The following is a 27,032-nucleotide window of genomic DNA, read 5'->3' as shown; positions in this document are numbered from 1 at the left end:
AACTTTGAACTTTCTGCGATTTTTCATTTTTGAGTTACGCAGAGAAATTTTTTGGGGTCACAATGGATTCGGCCTTTTAAATCAATCCTATGCAATCCATACTAATCGCAAACTTCACAGGCACTCACACTACTCATAGACCCATTTTTGTAAAAATAGCTTTTTTGCACTCTGAGAGGGGGATTTTAAAATGTGTGTTTTTGGTTATAACCCAAAAGTGATAATCTGTACGATAGCAATACTTATTAATTGCAGGAGCTAAGAGAAAGTAAAATTGAAGTATATAAATGAAGATCTATTTAAGAACTAATTATAAAAATAACTTCTTGGCAGTATGGACGTGAACTGTCATTTAGTAAACAGTAGTAGCCAAGGGCCTCAAGAAATAAAAAAACTCGCTTAAAAAAGGAACCACATATTCATGGTGCCTTAGTTGCCCCTCATCAGGAACTGTAAGACTAAGATGTGACGCCAATGAGAAAGTTTATCATTCACACATCCCATTACATCTATTAAAGTACGTTCCTTACAAAGACACTTTTAATTTTTTTTTTGTAGGTAAGCACGGAAACTAATAATTATAAATAAAATAACAGCGCACCTAACAAAATAATCAGTCTTAGAACAATGACTACGCAAGTATATATTTTCTTTTTATAAAATACTGTTTGTTTTGAGCAAGTAATGATTATTTTCCTTAAATTTCCCATCGATAAAAGTTTACATACGAATTTGCAAATAACTCAAATTATATGTTGACATTCCAACAACATTTCTTCTATTTAAGTGCATCTTAAGCCTTACCTCTATCTAAAAAACTAATTATCTTGCACTTATTATTTTTTTTATTAATTACGAGTCTAGCTCTCGAGAAGGCTATTCATGCACAAAACGGTTAGGGACAGTAATCTATCAAAGCAAGTATTTTTTAAAAGCTAAATTATATATATAAAAGAACATTTAGATAGTAACGGTTAATTTTGTCTTGCTACATCACTTGCAGACTTGCAGATTATTTCAGAAGTACTAATGCAAAGTTCTTTTTTTTTTTATGTATATATGTATATTTTCACATTAATTTTTTACATTGTTTTGGATTAGATTTTTTGGATTAAGAAAAAAAAGTCACGATTTGAGATTCTTTACAGCCCACCGACCGTCTGTCTGTACGGTATATTTCATATTATTGGGGACAAACTTATTTTAGGTGAAAAAAAAACGAACGAAAATAGAGAAAAAAGAACGAAGTTTTTTTTTTTTGCTACGTAATCACATAACATCCAAATCCCTTTTGTTAAACGTAAGAGTTATTAAATATTGCTACTCTAAACATAGAGTAATCGTTTCGTTTTTTTAGAAGAGAAACTAAGTGTTACGCAATCGTACCCATGGAACTCAACTTCAACATTTAAATCAACAAAAATTGAATTTCAATTCAGCCCAATTAGTTACAGAATTTCGGTAAATCTTTTGAATCTGGTTAAAGAATCACTATTAACTTCTGTATATATTACAAATTGTTATCGTTCCTTTATACTGTAGATTTTTATTTTCACTAAGACTTCCGAATGTAGTTTACAGAAATGAAAGTGTGGATTGATTATCAGCTATTATTAATCCATGAAATATGATATTCATACGTCACTTACAATCATTCTACCGCACATAACCGCCCGCACTCAGACAGCGATTGTAGCGAGGCAAAGAAACTTTACAAGTGGAAGTTCTATAATAAAACTGATAGCTCAGACCCTGATAATGAATGGACATCCGAAATCGACTAGAAAGTATGCTGAGTCGGATGAAAAACCTCAAACTATAAAGTCAGTCAAAAATGCCTTTAATAAACGTCTTTAATATACTTATATCAATTCCTTTAAATTATACTGTCAGTCATGGTTAAGCACCAATTATAAAATAAAAAATAATGGTCAAAAACAGCTCTACATATCCGAATCCAGATTAGACTCTTATATTTTTAAACTAGGTTAGACCTTATTCTTGTATTTGGCACTTGGAAGAGAGCTATTTTGTAAGATGTTACATTGTTGTTTGTTCCGATCCAAAGAATTTGTAGTCGAAAGAAACTTTTATCCTTTTACGCAAAATATACAATTTTTTTTTAGACAATGGCAATTACAAAACCGTTTAATTTGAACTGGATTTGAATTTTCTTATTTAATTGTCGTTAGTATCTAAGAAATACATATTTTCATTCAATGATGTCACCTCTTTATAGCGTATATGAATAATTAAAAAAGTAAGGTCTGAATGTACCCACTTAAATACAAAATAAAATTGAAACGACGATCATCATCAATAAGTGAAGTTAAAAAAAAAAAAACAATTCTGCAATTTAAATAAATACAAAAACTTACGCTTGTAAATGCATAAAGAAATAAATAATATCTAAATGGAATGAAATCACTGGTTCTTCTCCTTACAGTTATTTGTACACCCCACATCAATAATTTTCAATCTTTCTTCTTAGGTTTCTTAGGGTTACGGCTTCTTGATTTTGCTTTACATAAAGGGCATATAGGTGCATTCCGATGAATTTGTTGATGACAAGACAAACAAGATTTCATTGGGGGAGGCTGTTGCCTAAAAAAAACAAAAAAAATTATTAATAGTCCATTATTAAAAAATAATAATAAAAAATGAAAATATTCATTTTAACAAGGAAAATATTAAAACTGTCCGGTAGGACAGTTGTATAAGGGTTGATCGTCAAAAACTGCACGAAAAAGCGTCACGTTGAAAAACACCCAACTTTGACAATTTTTTTCTCTTTTTCTACAAAAGATAAAATTCCCAAATTTTCTTTAAAATGTAGGGCAAACCCTCCTTTATAGCTGTAATTTTTTTGCAACCACCCAGATCTAATAGGTTTCGAGAAAAAAGTTGCCAAAAATGAGCAAAAACGGCTTTTTCAAAAAATGTTCTTGTTCTTGTTCTTCTTCTTGTTGTTGTTACCTTTTTTGTAAACAACGTAGCGCCTAAACGCACGAACCGATTTTCATGAATGAGGTGTCATTCGATTCGGAATTTTATGTAGATGTGCCTTTTGGGGGTCTCGATCCTATGCATGGAATGGGAGAGGAGTTAGCCCCCTTTATGTAAGGCCCCCTCCAAAATTATTATTACTAATTACTCTGTAGATCTTGGCCCGATTTTGATAAAATTTGGCAGGATGATAGGGTTAGGGCTCCCCTACGTAACATTAAAGCGGCGATCAGCTCTTACACTTGTTAAGGGGAAGTATAGCAATCGTTTCAAATTATCGACACGTGAACCGATTTTCATGAATGAAGTGTCAATCGAATCGAAATTTTGTACAGATCTGCACTTTAAAAGTCTCGACGCCGTGCCTCATAAGGAGGGGAGTTCGCCCCACCCAAATAAGGCCCTTTCTAAAACTATTATTACCAATATTTCTATAACGCTTAGTACGATTTTGATAAAATTCAGCTCGAATAAGTGGTTAATGCTCCTCTACGTTGCTGATGCTCTTGCACCTACTAAGAGGAAGTACTGCAATTGTTTAAATTTTCAATGAGTGAACCGATTTAAATCAATGAATTGTCGTTCGATTAAAAAATCTTTGCCTCTTTGCCTTTTAGAGAGAAGTACTGCAATCGTAGTTTATTTTTCTTACTCCTCTTAAAAGGAAGTACTGAAATCGCAGTTTAATTTTGCTATTTACGTACAAATACATTCCTATGTTATTCAAAACGCTTTTTCAAAAAAATTGTTATTGAGGATGGTTTGGGGGACCGCAACTATAATCATTCTTTAAAAAGATCTCTCCAGTGGTAGTTACGGTTCCGACTTAACACCTTATCAGGTTATAATTATAGAATTGCTTATTCCAAATTTTAAAAAGATCTGTAAAGCAGATATGTAACTTTGTAAAATAGACAAAAAGGAAAATCTATCCAAAAGGTACAAAAATCTCCTTAACAAAAACTTACAGTTTAAAATGTTAAGTATAAGGGTTGATTAAACGCCAAAAGGTACACAAATCAGCAAGCAACATGTCGTTAATACTTCATTCATATTATTTAAGTAATTTTACTGCATTAATTTTCATTAATAAGTTATTTTTTAGAATTTATTAGATGTCACAGACCCTTATGCTGGCCACTTCATTTATAATATTTTTTTGTTATAATTATGATAAATCACATATATGTACTATGCATGTTAAAGCAGAAAAAGACAAAGTTAGAGTAGGCTACTGTCTTGAATTCGTCTTACCAAAATATTCGAGAGCACAAATAACACACAGTTATAACAAGTAGATTATTCAACAATAATTATTGATTTCTCAATTGTAATTTAATTTAGTCCCCCTAATTTTACTTATAGTAAAATACTGGAATAATTAGCTGTTCTAAAAATATGCATATCTTATTTACTTTATATTACATATATACAACATTGTGGGATGAAAACCTAGATTGAGAATGTAATTGAAGAAAACTATGTTACTTGCGATAAAGCCAGATAATTATTATAAACGTTTGACTACTTCATAAAATAACAATTACTTTAATCGAAGAATGAACTTAAACCGACGATTTTTGAAAATCATTGATGTATGTTGATGTAAGTTTTTTTTAAAAAAAGTTTTGAATTTTTTAGCCTCATATTTTTTTTATTTTTTATAACGTTTTTCTTTTTAACCTGTAATTAATAGTTTGATTATTATAAATAACTAGATATTACAGTCAATCTACAGTGCTACTTGAACAAATATTTTGTAGACGAAAATGGCCAGCATAAGGGTCTGTGACATCTAATAAATTCTAAAAAATAACTTATTAATGAAAATTAATGCAGTAAAATTACTTAAATAATATGAATGAAGTATTAACGACATGTGGCTTGCTGATTTGTGTACCTTTTGGCGTTTAATCAACCCTTATACTTAACATTTTAAACTGTAAGTTTTTGTTAAGGATATTTAACTGGAATTATTATTTATTTACATTTTTTAAAGGGTTTTCCCCACATTGAGAATTCTCTCCCCCAAACTCAAATGAAAGGCCATCTTCAGCCATGACAGCTTCGACCTGCCTCTTCCCCTTCTTCTCTCTGAGTCCCATTCCATGATCCGTCTAGGAATCCTTTCATCCTTGAAACTCAAGGAAACAACTCCGTAATTTTTCAGAATATGTTCTACTCTACTTCCATAGTCTTTCCTATCATCGAATTTCTAACTCTCTCTCTAAACGGGATTTTCGAGCTGACCTTCTCCAAAAAAACCATCTAGGTTGCCAACAATTTCCCTCTCTCCCTAGAGTCCATGTTTCACTAACTATAGTATAATGCTTTCGATTATGGAATTATATATGAGCCTTTTAACTGACGGTAGTATGTTGCTGCTCCACAGTAGATGATTAAGCAACCTAATAGCTCTGCGACCCTGAGGGTCTTGACAATTCTTTCCTAGAGCCGCCATCTACTTAGACGCAGTGATTTACAACCTTTTTTTTCTGGTCGCGCCACACTTTTAACAATTTCAAAATTTGGCGGTACACTAACAATAAGATAAGTTTAAAAGTATTTTACTAATCCGTAATACACTGTGTAAAATAGTTTGTTTATTTTAAATATAAAATAAAATAATATGTACTACAAAAATAATAGTATATGTTTATTAAGGGATTAATTACAAGTTAGTAATAAGAACACTTTTAATGGGAAATTAGAATTTGATGTTTTTTGATAATTTGATACTCTCATCATATCGTCTTCTACATTTAATATATGATTTTTATTGTATGCATTTATAAAATTTGGCGGCACATTTCAAAACTTTCGCGGCACAGTGGTTGAGAATCACTGACTTACGAGGATGGTACCCAGAAATATGTTTAATTTTTAATTTTCTCCCCCCTTGATTTCTAGTAGCCCACCTGTTGTATTCATGAACTCAGTCTTTTTGAAATTAATATCTAAGCCCTTTTTTTATACTCTTGGGCTAGTCTAGGTACACATAAAACTAGCGTCGTCTGAGCCCTCGGTAATGACCACCTAATCATCGGTGAAGAACAGATTGTGTATGTATTCGCCATTATTTATCTTTAATTCCAATGGTTTACAGCTGCAACACCATTTACGAAGGGCAACATCTACATATATTTTAAATAATATAGAGGAAAAGCAACACCCCTGAAAGAGAACTTTTGAAGCAAAATGAAATTAATTCTAAAAGCTGATAAATTATTATTACTTCGGGTTTGTAGAGATACTACCTGAATTTTTTTATTAATTTAAAACCAGCTTTAAATATGAATCAAGTAATTAATTAGCACGTATTAAATAGGGTTGATTATTCTGTAAAAAATATTAAAAATAAATATATAAAAAGAGGTTTACCTGAATGTAGGCGGTGGTCCGGGAAGAGGTGGTAGAGGTGGATCTGGAGCTTTGCTAGTACTAGGAATTATTGGAATAGGAGGCGGCTGAAGAGGAGGCATGAACGCTGATGTTGACGGATGAGGGTGCATAAAGCCACTCATAGCTGCTACATCAGGTCTCCAGGTTTCCTTAAACGTTTTTTCAGGGTAACTTTTTGCAAACAAACTAGAACAAAAGAAATAATAATCAAATTGTAAATGGGATACAAAAAAGGGTAAAAAAAAAGAAGAATTTCATTCATACAAGAATTTATGTTTTGATCGAACATTGCTTACTATTAGATCAGAAAAGCAAACCTTGGTAATGCCAGACAGCTAGCGTTATCTCAAATCTTTTGAGTGCTTTTGCGGGAAGAATGGTAGAGACAAGTTACATAGATGTAACTGTCCTCATTAGAACATCAAAAGTAGTAAGAGCAAGTTGCGCTAGTCCTTTTACGTTTCCTACTTTTACCAATTAAATTTTTCTTTAATAAAAAACTCTGCAGTTTCGAAGAAAGGCTTCATTAGCAAGCACCAGTACCCTAAGCTATGCTGAAGTAGCAGCTGGACCATCTTCTCTTCAATCTCAAACCCAAGTTCCAGTCACAACCACTTCTCCAATTGACATCACATCAACACTCAACTCTTTCATCACTGGTAACTCCACTAATTTCGCTTCTTACCTCGCTAGTCAATAAACTACTTCCTCAAATTCCTACTATGGCTCACACTCAACATTCCTTAACTATACTTCTTTGGTACGCTAATGGACTAACTTTACAACGACACGAACTGGACATTCTTCTCCATGAGAAAAGAATTGACATTGCACTGATTACTGAGACCCTCTTTACGAGCAGATCCTATTTCTTCATAAACGACTACATTATTCACAGAACTGACCATCCAGACAACACAGCTCACGGAGGGACCGCCATACTAATTAGAAGAACTTTACAACACAACTACACTCCTAACCCAACTAACCTAATAGTTATTTTATTTACGTACATTCATATATGATAATTTAATATTGATGGAATTTCTACAGTGTTATACTATAGAAACCCTGACTTAAAACCAAATTTCTTTACAATCTAGGCGACTCCAGATACAGAATTGATGCTCTCAGAAGAAGTTATTCAGGCATTCTCATAAGGTAAAATAAGCTATACATAATAAAAATCTATTATAACATAGAGAAAACTCGTTTATCCTGACAGGTCGTCAATAAGAGAATTAATGCAAGAAGAAAACATTGAAAATGCCTACCTTAAGTGCTCTAACAGTTTTATACTACTAATTTGAATGAACAAGTTATGAGCATCCATCCTAAAAATAGAATATCTGTCCATGTCTGGTATTACTTTAATTTTCTTATGTTTGTTCACTTACTCTGGTGTGATTAATTCTGATTCTTGTTCATGCAATTCTGGTAACTTTTCCAAACCTAAATAGTCTCTTCTCATACGATCAATGTCATCTTTTAGTGGACGATATTCATCGTGAATACGTTTGGCTCGGTCCCATGAACGAGACTTAGCTTCCTCAGCTTTCTTAATTACATTTTCCATCTGAAATGATGTAGAAATGTGACTACATTATAAGTAATTATTTATGGATCTATTCACAAACTAAAATCTCATGTGAAGTAATAAAAACATCATTTTTTTTTTTAATCTTAAACCATATTAAACCATAACGTATCAAGATATCCACCCAATTTCCATTCTATAAGTTTTATTAACCATCATAAGAAGAAATATAGCAATCTCGTCAAATTTTCAATGGAAGTACACGATTTTTCACGGAAGTAAGCGATTTATGGTCCGATGAGTCAGAAAACATTGTCTGGAAAAATTATCTGTATGGGTGTGAGTGTTAACACTGCCTCAAAAACTAAAAATCACACGAAGTTCTAACATCGTGTTTCTGGTCAGAATTCGCCTAGGCTTCAGAAAATCCCTGAAAAACCGAGAGTAACACTCTAGTGAGTGGATTTTCCTTTTTTTTTGGACAAATTCTCGAAAACGGCTTCAATTATTTACAATAAATTATTATATTATTTAAATTATTTTATATTCACTGCTCGCTGTTACACCTTTTATTTGAAACAATCATTTAAAAATCAGGGTTCACAAAAACTGGCTTTAGAGCGGAAAGAGCGTAATGGTCTTTAGGGCCCCAACATGATTTTACAAGCGGAACAGAGCTGATAACTTATCCTTGAAGGCAAAATATTCAAGGTCTCAGGTGATACATGAGTGTAGAGGGCACAGTCAGCACCAGCATATTCCATTGACCTAAATGGAGCTAGATATAAAAATAACTATAAACCTATATAAGTTTTAAGTTATGTAATTGCCAGATTTATAAATCTAAAAATTAATTTATTTTTAACTGGCACGGCTTTCTGATTTAGTACTGAAAGTTTATTGATAATTCATTCTGTAAGCTTTCAGTTGTTTTAGGAAGTATACTTACTTATTAAAATAAGTTGCTGGAATTATGGTTTTAAAAAAAGCGATTTTATAAGGAGCATTAAGGCTATTTTAATGCAAGTACAATAACCTTTCCAAACTCAGATGAATTGGAACCAATTACATCCTCTTACTTAAGGACAAGAATGTCATTAACGGGCGAAAAACTTATTGAAAGAGTCTTAACTGTTTGGTGATATGAATAATTCTTAGCAATGAAAGATATTTTACAGGAAGAGCATTACTTCAATCATAATTTTTACATGAGTTTTTGAGTACGCAAAAATGAATTTGAAAATAATCTAAATGCCAATAAATCAAAGCAAATAAATTAAAGATGTACCGCATTTATATCAGCATGTATCTGGCGAAGTTCCTCAACATGGGACATTTTTTCTTGCATTAGTAAATCCATCTCTTGCTTATATTCAGTAATACACTTTTCTTCCTTTTCCTTGGCTTCCACTTCTTCTATAATTTTGGCTCTTAATTTTTCAAGTTCAATCGTTTTAGCCCTAAATAACATTAATAATTAACTTTTTTTACAGAAGCCCAACAAATTAAAAGGCACTTTGTACTAATACTCCAACATTTCATGTAACAAATACTTCATTAAAATATATTCATAACAAATTGGTAAAAAAAGAAACATAAAAATTAAAATATATTACTTAATTTCTTTAAGAGCATGCAACTTAGCCATAATGTTACGTTGATGTTCTTCCATATTCAACATGTTTGTGATGAATTGAAAACAGCACTACTAAAATTTCTATTTCAACTCCTTATAATTCAGTAATACAAACTTTTATAATTGTTTTCATTAATTTCTAAAAACTTAAACCTCAACCTGCTCATTGCCTATTGTGTTTGTTATATTGAAGCAGTCAGTAGACAGTAGTGATGGGCTATTTGAGCGGACTCGTTCCATTGGAACGAGTCCGATGGTGGAACGAGTTGATTCAAATCCCTATTTTTAAAAAAAGTGATTCCGCCCCGCCCCAAAAAATTTAGGCAAATAAAAATGAAAATGAGGCAGCAGAAGGTTTGGAACGATTAAACATAAGAACAAATGTCACGCAATTTATTATATTATTATATCATTAAATGTTAGCTTTCCCAGTTAATAACAAAACTATATTTCTTTAACACACATTGAGTACTATCCCTAATTTCCAATTGCTCTGATAAATATAAAATTAACAACGTAATACAAATATTAACACAAAAATAGGCTAGTCAAATATAAATTAAAGCAATGCAGTTTTGTCATTATCTAGCTTGACCACTAGAAGACTGGAGTTAACTTACTTCAAGAGTATTCAAGGTAGAGAAACGGAAATGGGTAGGAAATTATTCCATAAAAATTCTAACCCTTCAAAATTATAATTACTCATAATATTTATTAACTAAGAATTGAATATCAAGCTTTTAAAATATTATCTTATTGTTTTACAAAAAGAAAAAGCTGTGTGCTTAATCTTAAACTTAGCGCTGGACACTCTTACTCTCATCTTCATTGGCGTAAGCTTGAACGTGTACATGTCAGCTAGACGGTCAAAGTAAAACTGGGCCAAAATTTAGTATTACCTAACTGGTTTACTTAGTGTAGTATCCCTCCCACTCTATCACCTATTTCACAAACATTCATCGATTGAAAATATTTTTTAGTTAAATATTCGTTTCATTGGAATACAAAAAACATTATAACGCTTTCTTAAGATGATTTGAATTTTTAAAATTTGTTTTTGTCCATTACTCTTATAAAATACGAAGAATTTCAAATAAAATATAATATACAAACACAGAATGATCTAGTGTGCAGGTGGAGTCAGTCGTAGTTTCCATGACAACGGAACCGTTAAACGACTCCGGCCCAGCTCTAGCATTTTCATTGGTTAAATCCACTGGAGTTGGTGGAGTCGAATCCGGAGTGATTTAAATCCTTTTGAAACCGGACTCGTTCCATTTTTTCGTTCACTGAATCTAGCCAATAGAAATTGCTGGAGCTGGAACCGGAGTTGTTTAACGGTTCCATTGCTATGGTAACGAGGACTGACTCCACCTGCATACTAGATCATTGTGTTTGTATATTATATTTTATTTGAAATTCTTCGTATTATATAAGAGTAATGGACAAAAACAAATTTTAAAAATTAAAATCATCTTAAGAAAGCGTTATAATGTTTTTTGTATTCAAATAAAACGAATATTTAACTAAAAATTATTTCCAATCGATGAATGTTTGTGAAATTGGTGATAGAGTGGGAGGGATACTGCAGTAAGTAAACCAATTAGGTAATACTAAATTTTGGCTCAGTGTTACTTTGACTGTCTCACGGTTATGTACACGGTTAAACTTACCCAATGAAGATAAGAATAAGAGTGTCCAGCGCTATGTTAAAGATTAAGCACACAGCTTTTTCTTTTCGTAAGATAATAAGATAATATTTTTAAAGCTTGATATACAAGTCCTAGTAAATAAATATTTCTTTATTTATGAGTAATTATCATTTTGCTTGAAGGGTTAGAATTTTTTTTATGGGAATAATTTCCTACCCATTTCCGTTTCTCTACCTTGGATCCTCTTGAAGCACGTTAACTCCAGTCTTCCAGTGGTCAAGCTAGATAATGACTAAACAGCATTGCTTTAATTTTTATAATTGACTAGTCTATTTTTATGTTAATTTTTGTGTTACGTTGTTAATTTTATATTTATCAGTGCAATTGGAAATTAGGGATAGTACTCAATGTGTGTTAAAGAAATATAGTTTTGTTATTAACTGGGAAAGCTAACATTTAATGATATTTTTTAATAAATTGCGTGACATTTTTACTAATGCATAGGGTAAGTACAGAGACCGGAATCGGTGAACGAGTTGTTGGAATCGATTCCAACCCTGGAACTGATTCAAATCCAACGAGTCCAAAGACGGACTCGTTCTGCCCATCACTAGTAGACAGTAGAGAGGTTTGTAAACAAATGTGTCAGTAATCTATAAGGCTTTGTCCTTTTTTGAACATAAATATTAAAAACTATTGAAAATTAAAGATAAATATATAATTACTAAAATTTCATCTCGGTTTATTTGCCAAAGAATCGAATATTAGTTATAGCAGCAAAAATAACTTGTTACGTTATCAACTACAGTGCAGATTATCAGCCATTAATATGACGTCATTTACTTGCAGGCAAGTGTGTGCTTCTGTGTTGCGTTTTAATTTTGTTGAAGCTGAATATTCTTACAGTTCGTACGTCATTATCTAGGGTTCTAACGATACTAAAATGTTGCGTTTTATTGCATCTGTTCTAATTTTTAGCTTCTTATTTATTGGAGCTACGTTTACTTTTGCAGCAGGTTAGATTTATTTTATTTTATTTCAAAGAGGCTAGAACGCCTTATGTAACCTATCTGAATCGTTAATACTTTTAATAAGCCAGTTGCTATTATACGCATGAGATCTTATTTGTGTTAATAAAAACATTAAAAAACCATTAGCTTAAGATGATTTAATAATTAATAAATTTGTGGAACAAATACTGTTTATAGAAAAACTAATCTGCACAGTGAGATGTATGTAATTTACTGCAGACTGAAAATTAGAAAATAGAATTACAAGGGTGTCTGTCCAGTTTGACATAATCTAAATATTTTAAAATAAGTGTTTCAGATACGTTTTATAAAGCCACATAATATATTTGGCACTTAACTTTTACTTTTATTGCAGTAATTATCGTCAAATCTAACTTATTTTATTAACTTGACTGACGTGTAATGAAATTTTAAGTAATTCTGTTGAAGGTTAATTTAACCTTTGATCTTGATTAATATGAAAATATATTAATATTTTTATAATTTTTAATGTTGACGTCTTGATATTTTCCCTTCTTTTATTAATCGTTCAGCTTATTAAATGCAGAAATGAAGCAAATATTTTATATTTAGCTTGGAATAACTTAAAAAAAATAAAAAAAATCAGCAATTCTTTATTTGTTAAATATATTATTTAATTGAAGAATACATGCCTCATTAAATTTTAAACCTCAATAGTTATATTTTTCATACTTAGATATTCTTAACAATTGTTGCTCACCTAAATAATAATTAGTATTAATTTAAACGTACCCATTATTGTTTTATAATTTCGTTGCTTAAAACTTTTGAAATCTATAGTGATAGTGTATCAAAAATACATTATTTTCACGTTTCTTTGAGAAAGTGCCATAAGAATGTTAAGTTATCCATACTATCAATTACGGTGAACATGTTATTATTCTATGATCTTAAATGCATTAGCTGAAAGAATATTTTTTATGTAACCGATTCATGTGTATAAAATAACTATTTTTAGATTGTTTACTGCTATTTTACAACAGGAATTTAAAAAAACAAAATGATGCTTCTGTCAAATACTAGTATGCAGTGAAACAGAATTAAAAGAAGCACGTAAAATCCTAAAAGGCACGTAAAAGCCTTGTATGCCTTCTTATCAATAATAACATATTATTTAGTATTAATGAGAAGAGTAAATTAGTTTATTTTTATTATTATTCATTTCTTCTTTTTTATAATTAATTTCTTCTGGTCTGGAAATAATTAACATTGTTTTCAAACATCTATTGGTCAAAATTGTAACAGATATACGTATATTGTTTTCAAATCAGTTTTAAAGGTGCTTAATTTATTTTAAATTACTATTCATATTTTCATAATATAGAAAAAAAAGAGGGTTGCTATTTGGAAAATCATACAATTAAATAATTTTATAAAAAAATAAAATAAATATTTTTATTTTCTGTCAATTTCTAATCATACTAATATGTAAAAAATAAGATATTTCTTTATTAACTTGCCTTTAGTAAAAATAAATGAACTTAAGATTAGGCTATCTTGGATATTTCAGAAAATTTAACATTTTCGAAGTATAGGGTTCCGTTGTTTTAATGAAGTAAGTCAAGAGCCTCGGTAGCCGAACGGTAAGAAGCTTTGATATATTGTGATACTAGGTTCGGTTGCAAGTCTAGGCTCTTTTTTTATGGTTTATGAGAGAAATTTATAGTTTGTATTTTAGGTAATTATACTTAATTGGGCATTACTTTACTTTTTCGGTCGTTTAGGACCTAACCTCGTCCGAGGTATGAGCAATGTATTAGCACAATTTTCTTTACTCTCATTACCGAAACATTCATATTTTGTTCAATCCAAGATTTATTAAATCTAATTAATATTAACTTGAAAATTCTGTTTTAAAATTAAACAAATATTAGTGTTGAGACTTGTTTTGTATTTGGAGCAAGGTTAAGAGCAGAAATTATTATAATGGGTGTGGCCGTTAGAAAACTTTTGCTTTTGCTTCAAAGGCGTTCTTTTCCTGGTTTTAATTACCTTTTTGTATCTTCTGTAATGTTTAAAACACCAGTGGAGTAAAAATGAAGTATTTTTACCAGGGATTAGACTAATCCCTTCAGTGGACATGCTTGTCTGATTATAAGCCGAAAACAGCCACTTAAGTCGCTCTGGACCCGTATGCTTATGGATTGCCATTTTATACTACAATTACTTGCTTGTGTTATCGTGGTGCACTTTCGCTTTAACTTCACTGTTAAGCGACATCGAATTTGCGACTCGAGCTTATCTTAATAATACGGCCTGCCTCTTCATTGCTGATGAGGCCGTAAGAGCAGTTCAACGCTCCTATTTTTCTTAAGAGCAAGCAGCTAGCTTCATCACTTGGATGGGATGACAGATTCTCACAATTCGAAATTTTGCGTTAATGGTGCCACTTTAATGACAATAAAAAATGTTTTCGTTCCAATTTTTTAAAAGCCCCCATCATTTCAGCTATGTATCCATCGAAATTATTGCCTAAGTCATCTGTAAATGGCTTCTGAAAACTTTTTGCATCCCGACCCTATGCTTATGTATGCAGACAATTGTTGGACACGGTTGTTGCTTTCAAAGTTACTAACGCGGCAGAGTTCAATAAATCAGTGATGATGTTTCTGGTTTTATTAATTCAGGGCGCCACGGTAGCCGAGCGGTTAGAGGCGAGACCTGCAAAGCTAATATGCATTGTGGTACTGGGTTCGATTCCCGGTCTTTAGGCCTTGGATTTTATTTAATGGTTAATAAAAGAAATTTACAGTAAAGTATGTTTGCTAGTCGCCTCCGTCCACGACACCTAATTGGTAGATGGACGTTAAGCCCCGCCTGAAAAAATTGGCGATTACTTTAATTTTACTTTACTTTTTATTAATTCAAAGAGTACCACATCTCAACTACCTATCTAAACTTGATACCAAATTTCCTTAATTCATGTACTTCTGATGGAATTAAAAATGAGGACAGTCTAAGATTCCCAATTTGACACCTGTTCTCAATTTTCAGTATTTACAGCCGAACTCACAGCCATTAATAAATGTTTATTTTACAACTTGATCGACAATATGAGCGCCCTCCAAAAATTAAAGCATCTGACGATGAATCAATCTGAATGCCCGAAACTGGTTAGGAACGCAATAAACGACATCCTTTCTAAAGTTCCTTTTTTTTTTCGCAGCATCATTTCATTAGGATTAGATGAAGAGAAGATAGCAGTGCTCTCAATATTTATTGAGTATTTGCATACTCATTATTTACTTTCCTTCTTGTTTTATTTATCTACAGGGTTATAAAAATAATAAATGACGTTTTAATTTTCACAGATTTTATGGTAATTTTTTTCACATTTGTGATTTTAAATTAAAATATTGATTTTGTTTATTTGTTTTTCAGAAATTCCGTCCCAGGCGCCTGTTGGTAAGTTCGATTTTAATTTAATTTACTTTTTAAAATATTTTTTAATTTTATTTACCTTTGTCGCCATAGCTTTTTTTTTCTTATTCTTACTTTTATAACTGAATTGAATTTTATTAACCCTAAAACGTCAAGGCTGTGTCGTGGGGCAAATTTAGCAAATAGGTGCCTTACATGACATTTACCTCAACTTTTTCATTTTTTCAACACTTATGATTTAAACCAACCATTTATTGGGTTTAGAAGTATATCTCATGTGACTAAATAAATGTGTTATGGGTAATTGATACGAAACAAAATTTATTTGCCAAACGCATACAACAAAAAAAAACAAAAATGTACTACAATCAAAAATTAGAATGAAAAAAATTGAATCACTGTATGAGGAAAATCATGTATCAACACACAATTGTGCAAATGTAGCAAATAATTGGCTGGATGAATCCTGATCTCAAAGCATTCAGGAAACCGTAGTAACTAATACGTTCACCGCAGATACTTTTTTGACACTTACAGCAATGTCGGGTACCTCTTCCATTTTTCTTATAATCACAAAATGCACACTTTCCTGGTCTGCTAGAGACTCAGACACTGCAGGCTGTTGAAAATCATCCATTTTCTTCCCCAAGACTATTTCAACACGAAGGATTTTCGGTAGATATTTGTTCAACATTCGTTGCTCCATGTAATGGTTTTACCAAAGCGTTTGCTAAATTTTTCAAAAAAATTTGCACGATTATACCTGCTCTCAGATTCATGAGCATCATTCAACTTGTAAATTACTAAAGGCATTCAAAACTGTTGCGTCCAACATTCCAAAAAAAAAAAAAAACTTTAACGGGCATCGTTTCGTTTTTCGAGTGGTTGTTTTAGCATGACACAACTTATCAAAAAACATCGATTCCGCCTTTGAACTTATTGTAGAATAATATGATTTCTGGTTTTTCTGTCTTGGTATCGATTTCACCAGTCGAATGCGTGGATGACAGTAGAATAACATTCTTGTTTGCCTTTGGAATGTGTGAAACCATAATTTTCTCTGGTTCGTAAATGAACATAAGACGTTCCAAAGGACGTTTACTATTTAAGAGTTGAGGAGGAAAGTCGGGCTTATGTTTCCTTACCGTAACAATAGTTGGATGCTTTTTGCCAAGTTCCTCAGCTAATTCACAAGAACTATACCAATTATCGGTTGTAATGTTTCTGTTAGTACCGGAAATTGGTTTAGCGAGCTCCAGACAGTATTGATTAGGCATCCGTAGATCAGTCTTCTTCCTCTTCGGTTCCTTACCCAAATAAGGTATTCAATCACAAAAGTAGTTTGTTTTTGCCTCACACCTCGGTTTTTGAGGCATGTAAATTTTAAATGGACATCTACCTCTAAAACTCAGCAGTGAATTCATCTATTGTAACGTATTCAGATGATGTTTTTGCAATTCTGCACAAACAACGTCCAAATTTCTCGGAACGCTGCGAATTTGTCGGATTCTTTTTTCCGTTCTCAAGTGGGTTTTGGGTCAAATCTTACGGCTCTCAATATAAAGTCGAATCTATTTTTGGACATCACACATCTAAATAATGGCCACAAACGCGAGAGAACATGTCCTCTTTAGCCAAGTGCGCATACTTGAGGACACCAGACATAGTAAGTAACCAATGACAGCTTTTAACTCTACAGTATCAATTTTTAAAATATACCACTGTTTTGTTTGGTACTTTGATGACAATCTTCCTATTTCTTCATTAGTGTAAGCTATAATCAATTCAAGTATATTACCAGTAACGAATAAAAGAACAATCTCCTCAACTTGGTGAAGCTTCTTGGCTCTTCCTTTTGGCCCAGGTAATTGGGTTACAAGATTCCTGCTTAGAGTCCTGGAATATCTGCTAGAATAGAAAGTGGTCTATCTATCCACATTGTTTCCAAATCTTTACCCATAAAGAAATTTAAGTCATCATTTATTTCCATATTATCGAAATTTACCTCATAATCTTCCTGATATGATGCATCATCCTCTTCATAGCTATCATTTGGAAGAACGTCATCTTCTGATTCACTTCCCTACTCACTTATACTATCGTCACATTCTTCTTATCTTAAAAATTCATTCCTGATCTCTTCATCAGTTTTAAATAACACATCCATTGTCCCAGAAAAATTCATGAAGTTGTAACTTAGAGAACAAGGCAGGTCAAGTGTGAGATCTACTAGGAGATCAAGTAAAGCATGGAAAGCAGGTAAAATGACCTTGTCACTTAATTTATGACTGAATAAGAGGGTAAAGAACGCGAAAGGGCTGTCCATTTTACCATTTTACCTTCGCATGCGCTGAAACTAAGAACGTAGGGGTCATGTATGACACAGCCTTGTCGTTGTAGGGTTGTAACGCTAGGCAATTTATGTAACCCATTTTATTGGAATCGTGCGAACAGTAAAAGTAAAATAGTAAAGTAACACCAAGGTATGTACATTTATAATAGATGTGCACGTATTTTTTTTTTTTTAATTTGCTATCAAAACTGATAATTATCGATCGGTAGAGTGAAGGCTATCAGATTGTATGCAGAGGATTTCACATACTCTTGCTAAGCAAAATAAAACTCCTCCTCTAAAAACCTAGAATATTTTTTTCGAATTTACATTGATTTATCAAAGAATGCTACATAGATTAGATTAGACTAGGGTGGCCTCAGGGCCTACGCCACTGCGACCCCTTTAGATCTATTGCGGTTCCCCTCACTCTAAAGCTCCCACTCCAGACCCGTCCTTTTGATCAGACTCTTAATTCCGGAGAGCGACTCTTGTGTAAAGCTCACAGGCCTTGGTTTTTCCTCCCCAAGAAGTAACATCTTTAGCCACATGAGCCCCTCAACACGAACACAACACAAAAAACATCACGTGCAGTGCCGTTCCTCCTCCTCCTCCTGACAGAACCTACAGAGGCTATGATCCGCCAGGCCCATGCGATGCATGTGTTTTCTAAGCCGGCAGTGGCCAGTTAGTAGTCCTACAATTATCATTATAGCCCTACGGCCTTGACGGATTAATTCTGCAGTCAGCCTCGGCGAATAGCCTCTAACTCCTGCGCTTGTCTCTGCCCAGTGGTGGCGAGCCACCACTCCTGAGACCTATTCTGCACAGTCTTAACACACTTCGGAACCCCAAAACAGGGCTCCGGGCTAACGAAGTGTACCGTAGAGCGTTCCCGGGCCAATAAATCTGCCACTTCGTTTCCCTTATATCCTGAATGACCAGTTTCCCAAACCAAAAAGACCTTATTTTGGTCACTAATTTCCTTCAGGGCATCTAGACAGTCCCAAACCAGCCTACACGACCTGGTAGGAACTAAGCTCGTAGAGCAGCCTGTCTATCCGAGAAAATTACGACCTTAGAATTAATAATTCCTCGCCCATTAATCTCGTAGCACAGAACCTAATTGCAGCTAGCTCAGCCTGAAAAACTGTAGCTAGTTTCCCTAGGCTAACCGAAAAGCTACATTTTGGCTTCACCCCGTACACTCCCGCTCCCACACCCTCCTCCATCTTGGAGCCATCAGTGTACCACATTGAATCTCTCACCACTGGGGGGTCCACGTCTCCAAGCCTCCTGGTCTCCAATACAGACCTTGAAAGGATGATCGAAGTTATATTTGGAAGTCATAAAATCCGAAGGCAGGCCCAGAATAGGGTCGGCCTCTAGCTCCTCGTATAACTCTTGATACGCTCCTCCTTTCCTAACGGTAATAGGAGCTTGTCCTTTCATGAGCCTAATAACAACGGCCCTTGCAACGCATTGAATATATATGAGTAATGGGGTTCAGATTTAACAAACCTCCAAGGCCGCAGTAGGGGAAATCCTCCCCTATACCCAGTGGCACCCAAGCAAGCGAGCCTTTGAATATCACTGAGTGCCCGGACCCCACCCACCTGCAAGGTTTTCACCCACCAAGCCACCGCCCCGTGTGACACCATGGGTCTAATTATACTTTTATAGATCCGGAATGTCATCCTAGGGCTTAATTCATAACTTTTTCCACACAGCCTTTTACAGTATCCTAAGGAAACCTTTGCCTTGTGGGAAATCATATTTAGGTGCGAGTTCCATGTGAGCCTTTTATCGAAGATAACCCCAAGATCCTTAGCCTCCATGTACAAGGGGATGGTAACTCCCTCCAAAGTTGGTTGCTCCAATCCACCCAGATTCTTTCTGCTTGTGAAGGGGACAACCCTAGAAGAATGCTACATATAGCTAGGTTATTGAGGAAAATCGTTGTATCATTATGAAGAATTACAAGCTAAACTTCAGCCAACTCGACTTTTAGCAGATTAAAGTTAATAATATTTCAAAAAGAAGTTTGATATATGGATATTCTGTGGAGTTTCTGAGAATGCTGGCTAAATCGAAAGATTTTTTTTTTAGTTCTTTTTGTTTTTTTGGGGATCTTAGTTGCGAATCATTTTTTATTACATATTTAATACCCTTTTACATTTATTGATCAACATCGGGTTGTAAAACTAACAGATAATTTGTGTTTTTATTCACTAATCTTTTAGACATTTCATTCACACTTATGGTTTGAGTTTTATATTTTTTTTAGATTTTCCACCTCAACCGCCACCGCCCATTGGTAAGTTAAGTTTTTGTAACGCTTTTTACTTTTCTTTTTGCTACTCACTAGGTCAGGGGTCGGCAACCTGCGGCTCGCGAGCCGCATGCGGCTCTTTTATCCAAATTGCCTGTCCAAAATATATCGTATATTTTGATTTTGTTGAAAGAAAATGAAAATTTCATTTATTAAAGTAAAGATATTTTTTCGAAATGAATTTTAAATATGATAGGTTAGTAATTGGAATAGAATTATATTAAAATAAAGTACGTAATTTGTTTACTTACTTTGCAATATGTGAAAATAAATGTATAAAACGTTTAAATGTTATTGAATATCATAAAATAATAATTTGTGAATACAAATGATCTTCAGAGTTGTTCACACTATCATCCTTGCGGCTCTTGGTAAGATTTATTAAAATTATTTAAGGAGAAATGGCTCTCTACTTAAAATGGGTTGCCGACCCCTACACTAGGTGACACATTGCTTATCTTCTCATGGATAAACAGTGTTTAGTATTTGTACTCATAAATGAAATAAATAATTCATTATTGTCTTAATTATTAACTAACTTTGTAATAATTTAGTAATTATTTAACTTTGCTCAATTTATTAAGTGCAGAGAAATGGATGTTACAGAAGGTTCTCCATTTATTGTTAAATAAGCTGTTTTTATAGTGTTGTATTAATAAATGAATTAATAGGCTCAGTTTTAATGGCCTAATGAACTTAAGGAAAAGTGTTGTTACGACAAGCTTCCAGGTTAGAACGGATAATTAAAATACAATTTTCTTTTCAGTGACATCGACAAGTGAACCTTCCACGAGTGTTCAACCGATAACTACAGTGAGTCCAAATGTGTCAACTGTGGCTCCCACTACTACCGTCGCCCCGAATACTACCACAACAACAACAACAACAGTTGCTCCAAAACCATCTCCTACAACTCCAAATACTACTACAACTGTCACCCCGGCCACTACTGCAAAGACGTCTACAGTGCCAACTACAGTATCAACAACGATTTATACAAGTACTTTAGAACCAATACACACTACAATGAAACCTGATTACCCCTCGGATAGGAAATTCGATGCATTTAGTTTCTTGGGTAAGTCAATGTATTTATTTTTTCTTTAAAATCATGCTCATAATTACTGAAAATTTTCCATTTTTAACAAACAGAGGTCACATCTAATGGCGGGGATCTCATAAATGTTGGAGTGTATCCCGAAAGAAGTAGTGAATTCTTTACTTTTTATGAACGACTGCGTAGAGCAGGCGTGGCCAACTTTTCTGTATATAAGATCTACTTTTTATCTTAAAAGTGTGTCGCGATCGACTTATTGTCATAGGCGTAGTCTAAGGGGGAAGAAGGGGTGTGAATTGCATACTATGTTTAGAGACTGTGTTTCAGTATAAGGTGCATTCCAGCGAGGTATGGGTAGATAAGTAAAATATATTATTTTTTAAATCGCTTATTAAGTTTTCGAGATATAGGCTCATGAAGAAAATAAATTTCCAGACCCAACTTTTGATAGCAGCATTCCGTACATGCGGTACCTACAAAATTCTATTTTCCGACACTTTTTCAAGGTAGATTTTTACTAACTTAAAATGCAATTTAATTTTTTTATCAACTGCAATGTACAAGTTGTACTATTTGTTCGTAAATATGAAAAAGTTGTTATAAAAATGCACAGTATGGCTGATAGTTTGATTTTAATATTTCATTTTCGGTATTTTTTTGGCCAGGAAAATTTATCATGAAAGAATAATATGACTTACTTTTTTCTAATCTATCAATAGCTCGCTGAGTACACCTCGTACTGAAATATAGATATATGGCTTATCTACCTACGTGAAAAACAACAACAATAATTATTTAAAGGGCCAAAACACTCACATCCAGGGGAATTAAAAGAACATGGATAATTAATTATTAACAATATTTATTAATTCAAAGTAGCTACAGATAAAGACAGATTTAGAATTTACTTTGTTGTCTTAACATTAATGGGAAGACTGAGTTTGCATGTCTCTAACCAAGGAATTAGGTGTAATAATAATGAGTCTTCAGTATGGGAATCAGTCAGGACAGAATGTTGTTTAGTCTTCGTTAGCTTCCCAGAATGCATTAAACTATTGCTAGAAACTTTGTCTTCTACAATCGCTTCAAAGTCCATGGTACACGGAATACCACCCCAGACATTGCGAGCGATCGACGATCGACCAAAACTGGCCTCGCGATCGACTTCTTGGCCACCCCTGGCGTAAAGGATGTCAAGTGAAGTATCAATGCCATCAGAGGCCCTGCAATTCGCTATTGTCAATAGTTTTGTTTATTCGTATCTAAACGTTTACCGCCCAATATTGTCTAATTAATTTTGATGGTGGTTCGTCGCGTTGTAGATCAGCCTGAAAGAGTAAACTAACCCAAAAATCTTTATTGTTCTTGATTTAGCCATATCCCATTACACTAAATTTCATTCCCAACTTTGCCAACACTCAACCCACACGTACTCAACTGGTCCCAAACTACTCTTCCCTCGAATCCTCCCCGAAGGCTGAAGCGTCGTTGGCCTTGCGATCATCTAATCGCATGATAGAATAGGGTAACCTTTGAATTTACTTCATCGGCATCCTGAGTTAGTTGACTCATGTTGGTTATCGATTAATGAATCAATCAACGTTCAGTTCCTTCAACTTATTTTGTTTATTTATTACAAGCAATCAAATTTACATGTTGCCGATAGGTAGCTGTGAATTTAGTAAAGAGAGTTACCAAGAAAAAGAGAAAGAATGAAAAAATTGAGTGTAAAAGCGGTATAGTAGCATTCATTGGAACATGAACAAATCTCAATTCGTTAATTGAGTCCAAGTGTAAAGGTATCAATATTGTGTGAAGCGCAAGGCCCAGTATGCCAGAAATTGTTACTTAAGTGGGATAAAAAGACAGGAAAAGAGATTATAATGTTTAAGTTGACTGTTGTTATCAAAAATCTGGTTTCGTTGTTGTCTGACATCTCCAGTAAGTTAGCTATTAAGGTGTACTAAGAGTGCTTTTCTAAGTGAATATTTGTTTAAGAACGTTAAAGATGGTGTTAGGTCTCAAGAAAGTCAAAATATAATTATTTTGTATTTCTTAAGTTGGCTACATCTTCAAAATTTTTGTAATACCTAATAAAGAACCTGTTAGATACTACGAAGTACATTTAAAGCATTGTTATAATTACTTGTTTAAAGAACATCTATTAAATGGAGTGTAGCATTGAAGAGTAATTTTCGTTTTTTTTTTCTCGGAATTTTCTCGACTTCCTGTAAACTTGAAGTGCTGATTGGTAAACGGTTACTTTTATTGACTTGGATGAGGTGTTTAATTGTAGAATTTGGTTTGTAATATATGATTAATAGTTTTGGCACAACCCATATTAGTCAATTTTCTATTTGTAATATTTTTTATGTATTGTAAGTTTTACTGAGAATTTATAATTCGTAAAGATTATTGATTCGTAATAGGGTACCAAAACACCTCAGTAATGTAATTACAATCGAACCTCTCAATAACGGGCACTGGCGGGGGAAAGCAAAGTGGCCGCTGTTTGGAGGTAGTCGTTAGAAGGAGTGTAGGCAAGTTTCGTAATGAAAAAATATGAGTTTTTTTTTTTCAAACATCTATTTAAAAATTGTTTATTATTAATATATTTAAAACGTACATAATTGCATAATTATTTAGCTATATATGATATGCATCAGTTTTTTCTTAATTATCCAAAAAATTTATCAAAAAACTACATACGAGTATTATTGACTTAATTAATAATTTTTATAATAATCCACATTTATTCGTAACAATAATAATTTATGGTAAAATTATCATCATACTATCATCTATTATTAGAAAAATAGAACAAACCTTTCGGCAAGTTGACGACGGCTCGATTTGGTTTTTGCAAAGTATCCATTTATTTTCTCTTCTTTCGTTTGAGAGACATAACTGAAAAAATAATATTGTTCGTCCAAAGTTATATTGAAAAATGATTAAATTGGTACAAGATGTTTGAGCTTACTAATAATGATAATGATGTATAAGACGTATGAGTATATAGAAAACTTTAGAAAAAAAAAAAAAAAACTTGAGAGGGGATAACTATTTTTATCACCGCGTCAAACGAACTTCTAATAAAAAGGTGGTCGTTGGTGGGAGGTGAAACATATAATCCGTTCCCCAAAATCAATGTCCGCGGTCGCTATGTAGAGTGTCCGTTAGACGGAGGTTCTTTTATGCAAAAAGTGTATAGGGGCAAAATGGGGATATCCAAAAAATTTCCGTAAATGGAGGTAATCGCTAGTGAGAGTGTCCTTTATGGGAGGCTTGACTGTAATTAGGGAGTGATAAATGTGCCCCAAAATTATCGTTTTGAATCAGTTGGAAGTTTTTCTAGCTTACTTAAGGGGAAGAGATTGATGTATGTCTTTAAAGGCCATTAGTGCAAAAAATTACTATGCATGTAATAGTCTACATTTCTCACAATTTTAACTTTTTTTTTTATTTTCAGGTGGCTTTTCTCTTGGACTAGGCTTGGTTGCAATAGGATTTCTTTCATGGAAATTCTATATGTCAAGACAAGAAAATGTGTACCATACACTCTAAGAAATGTTTTAAACTTATACCCGTCCGTTTATGTTTGCATTCATAATATTTGAACCTTGCTAAATTGTTCATTTTCCAATTTTACTGTATGTACATATAATATATATATATTTTGGAAACTACTGTACAGTTAAACAAAATGTATCAATTTAAAATTCTCACATTATAATTATACTTAGTTCAGTATTTTTCTAATTGAGTTGTTTTCCTTGATTTTTTTTCGGTATTTAATGGTAAACCAGAATTGTAAATTTTGGAGAAACCTTTTATTTTTAAGCCTTAATAATCAAATTTAATTTAATGCTTAGAAATTTATACGGTTAAATATCTTAAATATATAGTTATAAAGTTGTAAGAACGGAAGGACATTATTATTGATGATTTAGCAACTATTTTTTTCCTTTATTAATATTCGGCGGCTCACTATTATTTTTGTAAAAGGTGCCTGTCTATTTTGTAAGGTATCTGTGATAATTTGACATTAGGAAAATATAAAAATAAAAGCAAGTTTTTAAGCTTTTATTATGATTATGCTGTACATTTCTAAGCTTGACTAAAAAATTAATTGATCGCTATTAGAATTAAATATAATCATTATCTTACAACAACACATTCTTTGGTTTACAAATCTTTTTTCATAAATTGTTGTGTGATCATTTTCAATTAGTCTTTAACTTAACCATTAAGTTATTTATGATTCGCTGCTATCAAAATTTTTTAAGAAAAATGCAGGTGCCATTTATTTATATGCTTATTACAAATGAAAAATGTCAACATTTAAGAAGAAAAAAAAAATGCAATAAATATTTTACTTTAATTTTTAATAGATCAATAAGTGGTGCAATGATTATTTCGCTTCTGAGATCTTATATAAATGGCAATTTATAATTTAAAGGTTTTAGAATGTAAATAAAGACTAAAAATAACTTGCATTGTTTATTACCACTTTCTTTGATCGTAAAAGAGAAAATGTTCCATATTTTTTAAATTTAAGATTATGTTGCTGTGTGTGTCTTCTTAAAATGAAGTTTAAATCAAATATATTTGTACAGTTAGATAGATCTATTATATTCCTTTCAGAATTTCTTTAAATATTACAAAAAAAAAGTGTTAATGAAGTTTGTAACATCAGCCATAATGGCATATTGCTCTTAAAAGTTAAACTACGTGAAAAGAGAAACAAATAGTCGAGCGATCTGTTTCAAATGTAACAAAATAACTGCCATAAAGCCTATTTTCATTTTCACCTGATTATGGATCGATTATTACTATTTACTTTTAAAGTTTCCCAAAATTTTGGTTTCAGCGACTTTTCTTTCTTGAAAGTTGGATTAGTGAAAAAAGGTCAAGAAATTTTGAATTTAATTAGTAGTGTATACATTTACACTGTTTAAACTGTTACTGCTACTAAATTTCAAATTAGAACACTAAACCTCTTTACACTAATCCAACTTTGCAATACATATCCAACTACATGTACAACGTGAAATGAACACGAGAAAACAAACAATCGCGCGATTTATATATAAATCTTAATAACTAAAGCACGTTAAAAGTAATAGGCACTCGGAGCTTTATTAGACTACCGGCCTCCGGGTATCGTTTTCTGCATATTACACTTCCCTATTCGGATTATTTATACGATCTATTTAAAGAACTTCTTTGATGATTTACTATTCATTCACTATTGCCTCCATATTAAGCTTACAGTCAACGCATTTTATTGCGTTGTAAGCAACAAAGATAATAACATACAGTGCCCATAATGTGGAAAAGTTGCGCAGTGGTTACCACTCAAACAACTTTTTACTTTTTTCTGACTCTCGTCATCAGAGAGGAGATTGTGAAGCCACTGTCTTTTAAGATGTCCAGAAGTCTTGTCTGGAAATGTTCTGGAAGAAAGGTGGACGTGCCCAGTGCATTGTGATGAGATTGTATGTTAAGATGGAATTTTCTGTAACAGGTTTTAGCAACTTGTGGGACGAAAGGAATGTTCAAGTCTGAATGTGTGAATGGTTTGATTAGTGACGTAGAGAGGAGCGTCGAACTATAGAGCAAAGAATTTTTTGCTGCAGGGACTT

At 32.8% G+C, this 27,032-nt stretch overlaps 2 protein-coding genes across 3 annotated transcripts; one reads left to right on the top strand and one right to left on the bottom strand.

Annotated features, from left to right (window-relative positions):
* Window positions 1-823: 823 nt before the first annotated feature.
* Window positions 824-11,814, bottom strand: LOC141460048 (zinc finger C4H2 domain-containing protein). The gene is made up of 5 exons (XM_074139686.1): window positions 9,562-11,814; window positions 9,234-9,405; window positions 7,806-7,984; window positions 6,388-6,594; window positions 824-2,604 (listed from the first exon to the last, which is right to left on the bottom strand). The coding sequence occupies exons 1-5, from the start codon at window positions 9,624-9,626 to the stop codon at window positions 2,475-2,477; spliced, it is 753 nt and encodes a 250-aa protein (XP_073995787.1). The 5' UTR covers window positions 9,627-11,814; the 3' UTR covers window positions 824-2,474.
* A 242-nt stretch (window positions 11,815-12,056) lies between these two features.
* Window positions 12,057-25,877, top strand: LOC141460053 (uncharacterized). Of its 2 annotated transcripts, XM_074139696.1 has the most exons (5): window positions 12,058-12,249; window positions 15,667-15,690; window positions 20,286-20,315; window positions 21,097-21,408; window positions 24,857-25,877. In XM_074139696.1, exons 1-5 carry the CDS (start codon window positions 12,177-12,179, stop codon window positions 24,949-24,951), a joined length of 534 nt encoding a protein of 177 aa, XP_073995797.1. In that variant the 5' UTR covers window positions 12,058-12,176; the 3' UTR covers window positions 24,952-25,877. The 2 variants fall into 2 exon arrangements, with proteins under 2 accessions (XP_073995798.1, XP_073995797.1); XM_074139697.1 differs by lacking the exon at window positions 20,286-20,315 and having other exon boundaries at window positions 12,057-12,249.
* The last annotated feature ends 1,155 nt before the right edge of the window (window positions 25,878-27,032 follow it).

This window comes from Rhodnius prolixus, unplaced genomic scaffold, assembly GCF_049639745.1.
Source record: "Rhodnius prolixus isolate KJV_2025 unplaced genomic scaffold, Rpr scaffold_1, whole genome shotgun sequence".
In the NCBI taxonomy this organism is placed as follows: Eukaryota; Metazoa; Arthropoda; class Insecta; order Hemiptera; family Reduviidae; genus Rhodnius; species Rhodnius prolixus.
This window is presented reverse-complemented; position numbering and strand designations above follow the sequence as displayed.